This window comes from Elephantulus edwardii, unplaced genomic scaffold (genome assembly GCF_000299155.1).
Source record: "Elephantulus edwardii isolate Elephantulus edwardi_28Jun2011 unplaced genomic scaffold, EleEdw1.0 scaffold00348, whole genome shotgun sequence".
Lineage (NCBI taxonomy): Eukaryota > Metazoa > Chordata > Mammalia > Macroscelidea > Macroscelididae > Elephantulus > Elephantulus edwardii.
In genome coordinates this window covers 256,842-267,169 of record NW_006400098.1, presented here as the reverse complement: position 1 = coordinate 267,169, position 10,328 = coordinate 256,842, and the positions used below count along the sequence as shown (strand labels likewise).

Sequence of the window (10,328 nt, the reverse complement as noted above, 5' to 3'; positions counted from 1 at the left end):
AGATAAGGGTCGGCCCGGAGCTCTGCAATAAACCTCTTATCTCTTGCTGTTGCATCAAGCCGGTGTCTTGGAGTCTTGGGTCTTCGCCGTCCACTCGGGACAGAACAGGACCAGCGGTTTGGGGGTCCTTCACTAACAATCATCTCAGCGTCCCTAAGATTATAATCCCTTTTCCCTTCCTGCCCTTCCAGTGAGTGGCCTTTATGTCCAGTAGAGTAACAGGAGCCTGAGGGATAGTAGATCTTCCTATTCTGATGGACTTGTGAATGTCTGTGAAAGTTTTAGAATTGACTAATTTCCATGGACATTGGAAGTAGTACTCAAGACAGTTTTTAAATAAGTTTTGAATATAGATGATTGGTTAGAGTGTGAGATATCGACTGTTAGGCCAACAACACGTACAGAGATCAAGCCTTTATGGCAAGGTAAGTCAGAGACAGGTGAGTGGGCATATGGAAAGGAAAATGTACTTCACGAATGTAGAAGAAGTTAGTCGTATTAGAATAGCTGGGAGTCAAATTTCAGTAAGAAAAATCTTTCTCCTTCTATGTGCAGGATCACATTGGATGGTGGAAATGATTTGCCTCATTTCTTCTAAAGGAGACCCCAGCTGGATCCAGTCTGTTTTTATCTATGATCGTTCCCCATGGTTAGAGACTACAGAAATGTATCCAGGTATAACTAAGCAGGAAGGTCCACGAATCTACGCTTCCCACCTTCCGATTCAATTATTTCCCAAGTCATTTTTCAATTCCAAGGCCAAGGTGAGCTAATAATGGCAATATCACAACTGATAACTGTTCTGTCTTCAATGCTTTATTTGGGAGATATCCTTAAACCATGATTAATGAAAGAGAAACCTTTGCTGTAAATCACAGTATTCTGTGCTGCGATATTTCAATATTTCCTCGATGTTACTTCATGGAAATTTGTTCTTCACTAATTGCTTATGTCGCTCTACTCTGGACAAATATCTTAACATCGGATTGTCGATTTCATGTTCACACTTGAAGCAAAGTTGATCTTCTTGGATCTCAACTAAATGTACTATCTCCTAGTCAACATCTGCTCAGGCTGCTAATACGTCACTTCAGGCGCTCTAGAGAAAGTGTCTGAAATAGTGAACCTCTGAGGAAGTGATGGTGAATTTATCTCGGTTTCGTTGTTAGTACTGTCGAGTCACCTGTGACTCATAGCGAGCCCCTGCTCAGCAGCTCGGAACCCTGTTCTGTCTTGTGCCAACCTCATTGTCTCTGATGTACTTACCCCCATGACCCCAGTCACTGAGTAATTTCACTTAAGCTGATTTTTAGTGAAGTAAGAGCAGGTATCACAAAACATTTTTCTATGCACAAGTCAATGGCTTCAACCATGTTCATCACGTTGGGCCGTCTAAACCCACCCAATGGATGCTTAAGGTAAATGCTGTTGAGTGGGCCTTGTCCATTTACCTTGTCCCATCCTTTGGGACATACCTTTCTTGATAAACCTATCCTTGATTTTTATTTTCCAAACCAAACAAACATTATTGAATGAATTACTGAACGGGAGAAGATGGATGTGAACTCAAGAACTAGGGGATGGCTTTCTTCTCCTTGGGTGCTTTGATCTTCGTTACTTTTGTTTGTTTGTTCGTTTGTTTCCGTGCAGGTCATTTATGTTGTCAGAAATCCCAGGGATATTGTCGTTTCTGGTTATCACTTCTTCGGAGCGTTGAAAATAGCCGATACTCCAGAGGTATTTGACCAGTATTTGCAGTATTTTCTCCAAGGACGTGGTGAGTGTGACACAAGAGAGGGAATCGAGGTGGGACAGAGATCTTGAACTTCACATCACAATATGAACATTTCCGCATTTGATTTAAACGCACACCATTTCCCATGTAACTACAAAACCTCCTGGTTTGTCTGCTGGGTTGGTTCTTGTGGGAGTTTTCTCAGTACAATTTTGATACCCAAGAATACCAATGATCCTAATGGGAAGTTTGAAAAAGGGGTACCACAGTTTCACTATATTTTTCATATCTATGCATTTGAATACAAATCTGTTAAAAAAAGAAGAGGTTTATTTTTGTTTGTTTTTAATTTTATTTTATATTCATTTGCTTACAAAGTTCATATACATGGCATTTCACACTGTTCTTCATTCACATTGTGTCTCCTACAATCGTTCTCGTGCATTATGTTTTATGAATTGAATCTCCATTGGACCTTGCCCATCATTACCCTGTCTTTTCAGGTCCCCACCGAATCCTTCCCATTTCCTTCACCCTCTCCCTCCACCCACCAAACTGCAATCCTGTGATTTCTCCCCTACCCATCCTCAACCCTCCACTCCCACTCCTTCCCCCCTTGGATCCTCATACCTGTTTTACTAGTTATCTGTAGAAAAGGTTTATTTTTATAAGTAATAACTAATACATAGTTAAGTAAGTCATAATAAAAGATGTCACAAGATTTGCATAACTCTCTATAAATATTGAAATGGTGGTAGGATTTTTCTCCTTCTATCATGCTGGGGAAAGTGGAGGGTCAGGAAAAGAGAGGAAAATCTTCAACAAGATGAATTGTCACAGTGACGGCAGCCATGGACTTGACTGAGTCTATATCGTGGTTAATGAGGCTGACACAGGACAGAGTCCATCAGGTGACTGAGTCCACATCATCTAACAACAGCAACATGCCCGCAGCTCAAACTCACTTTGCCCTGTTTTGTAATCCTTAATGTTTTTAACATTTTCAAATGATAACTTTTGTTTTAGTTACAACTAATAAATGATATGATTGAGAGAACAAGCAATAACTGTGTCATCTGCTGCACCAAAAAATTCAATTAACTAAGTTCAGTTAATTAAGTTTCATGTCATATATACCCTCCAAATTTTCTAATCTGCACTGTATTATTTCTAAGGAAATAGAAGCAGTTACTGAAATGATCAGAAAAAAAACACAAAATGTATTTGCATCACAGTCAAATTATGGAAAATACATGTTTAATTATGTTGTTGTTGATTGCCTTCAAGTCGAGCACGACTCAGAGAGACCCTATGAACAAAAGACCTGAAGCCCCTCTATACCGATGGACATTTACCAGTTTATAGAGTTTCCAGAGGCATGTGGTTTAGAAAGTGTCCTGTGTACAAACCTGTCATAGTATGTTATTGTTTTTATGTGCCATTGAGTGGCTTGCAATGCATAACAACCCTATGTACAACAGCTCTGAACCCTTCCTTGTCCTGAGCCAGTCTAACTCTGACACACCAACCCCCATCACCCCATTTAACTGTATCAATACATCTCATCTGGGGTCTCCCTCTCCTGCGCTGTCTGTCCACCCTTCTGAGCATGATGCCCTTCTCCAAGGACTGATCTCTCTCGACTACGTGCCCAAAGTAAGTGAGGCAGGGCTTACAAATCCTAGCCTCCAAGGAAAGACTTATTTCATCCTCTCCAAGACGGACCTATTTGTTTTCTTGTCAGTCCATGGTATGTTCAAGACTCTTCTCCAGCACCACAGTTTGAAGGCATCTGTTCTTCTTCTTTGATTCTTAGTCATTGGCCCGGATTAGGCACACCTTTGTATCTAGACTGACATTGTTGCTCTTCAGCACTCTGGAGAGCTCCATGACAGCAGATTTTCCCGATGCAATTTGTCTTTTAATTTCCTGTCTGCTGGTAATTTCCTGACTGCTGGTGTTAAGAGTGTTGATTGTGGAGCCGAGCAAGGTGTACTTGTTAACAACCTCAATCTCTTCTCTATCTAATATGGTGCTGCCAGTTGGCCCAGTGGTGAGAATCGTTGTCTTCTTGATGTTGAGCTTCAATCCATATCGAAGACAACAGTCCTTGACCTTCTGCAGCAAGTGCTTCAGGTCCTCCTCAGTTTCAGCAAGCAAGGTCCTGTCATCTGCATATAGTAGGTTGTTAATGAGTCTTCCTCCAATCCTGATGCCACAGTCCTCCTCATAAAGCCCTGCTTCCCGAATGATCTACGCTGAGACAAATAATTATTCTGTGTTAGGAGATGTAGTGGCTTAGTCCATAGAATGTTGCCCTGCTGACCAAAAGGCCAAGAATCTCAGGTGAATAGAGTCCACTAGTGACTCAGGGCAAGAAAGATGGTCAAGCTCTTCCCATTAAGATTTACATCATCAGAGCCCAAATGATGAAGAGTTCTAGTGGCCTAGTGGTAAGAAGCTGCTCTCTAATCCCAAACACACATGAATCGAATCCGCCAGCCGCTCCATGGGAGAAGGATGGACCATCTCCTTGTGTGTCTTATCACAAGTCAGCGTATTGTAGGAATAACTGCAAACTCTCCCCAAGGCACTGGTGAAAAATATGATTTTAGAATTCGATACAATACCAATCGAGGTGTATTAATAAAAAGATCCGGCTTATGGAGGTGCAAGCTCATCAATGCTAAGGAATTTGGAAGACGGACATCCGGCAAGCCAACTAGATGATATTAATACCACGTGCTTTACAAAATTCTGGTGGTGGTTGTTGTTGTGGTTGTGTCCCACCAAGTTGACAGGTCCCATCACTTATTTCCACTTGCCAGTGACCCTATATATAACATAATGAAATACTGCCTGATGCAAGTGTTTCCACAAAACAGCCCAGACTATACAGACATTGGCCCCTACAATGACTATTTTACCTCTCCTTGTCTTTCAGTACCATACGGATCGTGGTTTGACCATGCCTGCGGCTGGATGTCAATGAGAGAAAGAGAGAATTTACTGATCATTTACTACGAAGAGTTGCTTAAGGTAGTCAGTATGTTAAACTAAAGATACTGCTCTCTCTCCTTCCAGGTCTCAACGATCTAATCGCTGAGATCAGGCGTTTCTCAAATCTACAACCCTCGTCTATTACTATACAGAGTTTGGTAATTAGTTGTGAGGGTTCTGTCCGTTGTTCATAATGTTACCATGTATCATAGTCAACTCAATAGCATTTACCGACAGCAAGACCTAAAAACAGCAACAATCACATTACACAGAAAATTGAGTTCCCATCTACATGGTGTCTATTTCCTATGTGTCTATTATCTCTAACAACCTTGAGGGAGCTCTGGTGACACAGGGTACGGTCGTGTTGGGCTGCACTTCTCTGGTATTTTTAATCCGCCAGTAATTCTGCAGGAGAAAGACATCTCTTGTGTGATTTACTTCTCAGAAACTCAATGGAGGACGATCTAGGGGTTGCTTCTGACTTGACAGTAATAAGTTGAGTTTGTTATAACAATCCTAAGTGTATGAAATTTGTAGAGGGAAATGTGCTTGAAAATTCTAGACCATTCTCTCTTATTTCTAGACTCACTAATCTTCAGTGCAAAGGAGCTCAATATTGATCATGCTATCAGTATTCAGCTTCAGTTTGCTTGGCTCCACGGTCAACACTCTTGGCACCAGTAGCCAGGAAATCAAAAAACGTATTGCGATGGGAAAGTCTGCTGTTAGGGACCTCTCCAAAATACTCAAGAGCAACAGTGTCTCTCTGGAGACTAAGGTCCGCCTGATACAGACCATGGTTTTTGCAATCACTTGTTATGCATCAGAGAGTTGTACAATGACTAGGGAGGATAGAAGGAGAATTGACGCCTTTGAGCTGTGGTGCTGGAGAAGAGTATTGAATGTACCATGGACTGCCAAGAAAACAAATCGATTCATCGTAGAGAGGATTAAACCAGGCTGCTCCTTGGAGGCAAGGATTCTGGGGCTTTGTCTGACATACATTGGACATGTTGTAAGGAGAGACAGGTCTTTAGAGAGGGACATCATGCTGGGTAGAGTAGAGGGACAGCGCAGGAGGGGAAGACCCTCTATGAGGTGGATTGATTCAGTGACTGGGGTACTCGGGATGGGTGTGTCAGGGGCAATGAGATTGGCACAGGATAGAGCATGGTTTAGGGCTGTTGTACATGGGGTCGCTCGCTATGAGTCGCAAACGACTCGACGGCACATAACAACAACAACAATCAGTATTATATTGTCATCTCTTTCCTTTCTCTTCCTTGTTTACAGCTAACCTTCCATTTCTCGTCTGTCCTATGTATTTTAGCCAATGTTTATCACCTTCCAGAGAAGCCTACACCATTTATCCTCTTTCTGCTTTGTTGAATTTCTTCTTCATGTCATAATTTTCTGCATCTCCTTTTTCACTCTTGTGCTTTGGATCACATATTCTTCTTTTTCTTACCTACTCTAGGACATCAAGTCTGGGGTAGAAAAGATCAGCCGTTTCTTGGGCAAGGAGCTAACTCCAGAAGAACTCAACTCAGTGATCAAGCACGTGTCCTTTGAGTCCATGAAAGACAATAAAATGAGCAATTTCTCCCTAATATCAGATGATGTCATAGACCACAGCAAAGGGAAGTTGATGAGAAAAGGTAAATTAATATTTTTCTGATATCAGAACTTAGAGAAAATGAACAAACAGTTCACCGACTTCCATTGATACCACCAAGACATGTATCAAGGACAGTATTTGAATCTTTATAAAGTGGTGGGTACAGTGCTAGGAAATTGTGAAAGATACTCTAAGAATAACTTCACTATACCAATAAGATTGAGTCTATATTATCAGCTGAGCAATGTAATAGAAAAGGTTGTGTGAGGTAAAGCCAGAGAAGAGAGTATACTTTTAGTGCACCTTACGGAGCATAGGGTTTTAGAATTTTGAAGAGTAATTAATGAGTAGCTTTGTCTGTATTATGTTCTGTCATCATTCAAGTTGGGCATACTTTGAAATCAGAGAATATGATATAAAGTCTACATAATGATAAGGGATAAGGAAGCTGGAAAGTTAAGAGAGTAACTAGAATAATCAATCTTATAATTTAATTTAGATAATGAATTAATTCAAGAGGAGAGAGCAGGATAGTGACACGATAGTGGAGTCAATAGTTTAGGAGCTTCAGTGGAATTCACGTGTTGAGCAAACTGACGTGCTCATGTGAAAACCCGAAAAGTGCAGGAAGGGATAGTCAGAGAAGGGCTTTTACTGAAGTGACGCCATGGGAGAAGAATTAATAATGTTAAGATACAACATGTGACTTTTACTGGAGGAGGGTAAATTTGATTGTTGTAAGAGAAATGATCAAAGAGCAAAGGCTAGACTGGGAAAAGAATAATATTGCGGAAATTGAGGCCACCAAGAATTTTTATTGTAGTCATTAGGTAGAGTTGTGGTAAACTATGAACTAAAACCTTCACTTAACAAGGAGTTGATCTAAGTTATTGAAATAAAAAGTGACAAGATACCCTGGAAGGTGGGCGTTATGAGATTCAACAGGATATAGTGGAAAGGGACTGGACGGGATGTCAGAGAAGCAACAGTGAAAAGGAAGAGGACCATTTGAATCTGTATGACCAGTCTGGGAGTAAGTGTGTTGCGGAATGGAAAATATAACAAAACAGTGCTCATCTTAAAAAGTAGGGCATGTTAGATGACGTATGTATTTAAAATACCTTTTAAGGTGTCTGACATGAAAGACTTGCTAAATGTGTCACTGCAAACCCCGTTGAATTTTTTGGGATGTAAATCATTCCAAGAGGAGAGGGCAAGCTTTCTCTTGGGGAGCAGTTGATGCTTTCAAAGTGCTGATCTGCTTAACAGCATTAGAGAGCTCACTGCCAAGTCTCCTAAAACACTTTGAGCTACTTTTTTGTTGTTGCTGTTGTTGTTGGGGGTGTGTGTGTGTGTTGCCCGTCATGTCTACACTCTGATCTTGGAGAAGTTCAAATGCAATCTTAAGAGTCTCGATATAAATCTGACCTGGACTTACTTCCTGATATTTCACAGGGATCGCTGGAGACTGGAAAAATTACTTCACAGTGGCCCAGAGTGAAGCCTTTGACAAAATATTCCGGGAGAAGATGGCAGGGCTTCCGCAAGCACTTCTCCCATGGGAATAATGGCCTACTATTTCCAAATTGGACATGATTACAGTGTGGGCTTTTTTCTTTTTTATGTACTTCTGTATGGGGTTGTTCCTATGAAGTCTAACTTGAATCATGGAATTGCAGATGTGGATCTTAAAGCATATGAGGTTTTGATGTAGCTGTAATAAATTACTTCAGGCCTTAGTTAAAAATATATTCTAAAATAAACAGAAATCTTTATTTTTGTTGTTCTAAATAAGTAATTCATTCTTTTAGTCAAACTTTAAGTGCTTCTAACACAAAGAGAGAGCTAGTGCTGAAATTCTGGGTTAGAGAGAGAAATTGTATGCTTAGGTTATCTGCGAAGAATGTTCACTTAGCCTGAAAAAAATGCCTTGCGCAAGCATGTGCCTGGAGGGTTGTTGCTCTTGTATACCGTCAAATTAGAACTTACTCATAGCTGACCCTTCAGCGGGTTTTCAGAAGCAGTTAATTCTGTAGGAGAGTTCCCATCCTGCTACTGCAGAGCGGCTGGTGGATTTGAACCGCGTGCCTTTGGGATTGGAGTGCATATCTCCTTACAACTAATTGCCTGATCACATCGATAAGTCTGAGGAATGGCTGCATCATTAGATAACTGCCAGATGGCATCATTATGTAACTTCTGAAACATGGAACTTGATGATCCAATAAAGTTGACTGTATATTGTTGTTGAGAGTATTTTATGCTTGTTGGCGGTATATGTTCAGGCAGTTGAGTCAGAACCAATTCAGAGATGGCCCTCCAGCAAGTTTTCAGAGGCTATAAATCAGATTAGAGGAAATTGACCATCTTTCTCCTTCAGAGCAGCTGCTGGGTTTGAGTCATCTGCCTTTGGGTTGGCAGGACTCCCTGACATATACTTTGTTGTCATTGTAGTATGTTGTTGAATCAGCTACAACTCATAACAACTCATCAGAACCTTGCCTTATACTGTGCCATCCTCACCCTCTCTGATACACTGAAACTCACTGTTACAGTCACTGCGTCAATACATCTCATTAAAAGTCTTTGTCTCTCGCACTGATCCTCCATTATTACAAGCCTATTGTTCCTCTCCCAAGACTGACTCCTCCTTACATGTCCAAAGTATGTGAGATAAAATTTTACCATGCTAACCTTTAAAAAGTATCCTGGTTCCACCTCTTTCAGGACAGACTTATTTGTTCTTAGGGCAGGACATGGGATATTCAATACTCTGCTCCAGCACCACAACCTAAAGGCATCAGTGTTACTTTCCTTTTGCCGGCAGGGAGCAGCGACACCCTGATGTGGGTAAGCACGATGGAGACATACCACTCCAGGAGCACGTCAGAGAGCCAACTCAACTTTATTGGGGGTTACAGTGTGCTTATATGCAGATGAGTAAACAGGAAGACAGAATGGGGGGGGATTTGTAGATGTGGAGTATGAGGATTGGACAGAAGAATTGGGAAGGGTGTGTGCCAGGGATGTGTCCTATCTCCATACCTCCTCAGCCTATGTGCAGAACAGATTATCTGGGAGGCTGGGCTGTATGAGGAGAAGTGTCACATCATGATTGGTGGAAGACTCATCAACAATCTGCGTTATGCAGACGACACAACCCTATTTGCTGAAACTGAGGAAGGCCTGAAGCACTTGCTGCAGAAGGTCAAGGACTGCAGCCTCCAATATAGATTGAGGTTCAACATCAAGAAGACAAAGATTCTCATCACTGGGCCTATTGGCAGCATCAGGATGGATGGTGAAGAGATTGAGATTGTTCACAGCTTTAGTTTACTTGGCTCCACAGGCAACACTCTTGGCACCAGCAGCCAGAAAGTTAAAAGACATATTGTGATGGGAAAGTCTGCTGTTAGGAACCTCCCCAAAGTACTGAAGAGCAATGGTGTCACTCTGGAAAATAAGATGTGCCTGATTCAGGCCATGGTCTTTACAATCGCTTACTATGCATCAGAGAGCTGGACAATGACTAGGGAGGACAGATGGAGAGAGCTCATGCCTTTGAGCTGTGGTATTGGAGAAGAGTATTGAATATACCATGGACTGTTAAGAAAACTAACAGGTTCATCCTGGAGAGGGTTAAACCAGGCTGCTCCTTGGAAGCAAGGATTCTGAAGCGTCCTCTGACATACTTTGGACATGTTGTAAGGAGGGACCAGTCCTTGGAGAGGGATGTCATACTTGGGAGGGTGGAGGGACAGTGCAGGAGAGGAAGACCCTCTAAGAGGTGGATTGATTCAATGATGGAGTATGGGGAGTAGGTGTGTTGGAGACAGTGAGGTTGGCACAGAACAGAGCAGGGTTTAGGGCTGTTGCACGACGGATCACTATGAGTTGCAGGCAACTCGATGGCACCTAACTAACAACAACAACAACTATCCATTAAACTGATTATCAAGGCCTGATATGAAT

General features: G+C 41.7%; 1 protein-coding gene across 1 annotated transcript in view; it reads left to right on the top strand.

Annotated features, from left to right (window-relative positions):
• The window catches only part of LOC102857934 (bile salt sulfotransferase-like), a 9,589-nt gene extending 1,665 nt beyond the window's left edge, over positions 1–7,924 (top strand). The window contains exons 2-6 of the mRNA XM_006901812.1: positions 556–764; positions 1,651–1,777; positions 4,680–4,774; positions 6,216–6,396; positions 7,812–7,924. Of these exons, the coding sequence (XP_006901874.1) occupies positions 556–764; positions 1,651–1,777; positions 4,680–4,774; positions 6,216–6,396; positions 7,812–7,924 (725 nt within the window). The remainder of the gene's footprint in view (positions 1–555; positions 765–1,650; positions 1,778–4,679; positions 4,775–6,215; positions 6,397–7,811) is intronic.
• The last annotated feature ends 2,404 nt before the right edge of the window (positions 7,925–10,328 follow it).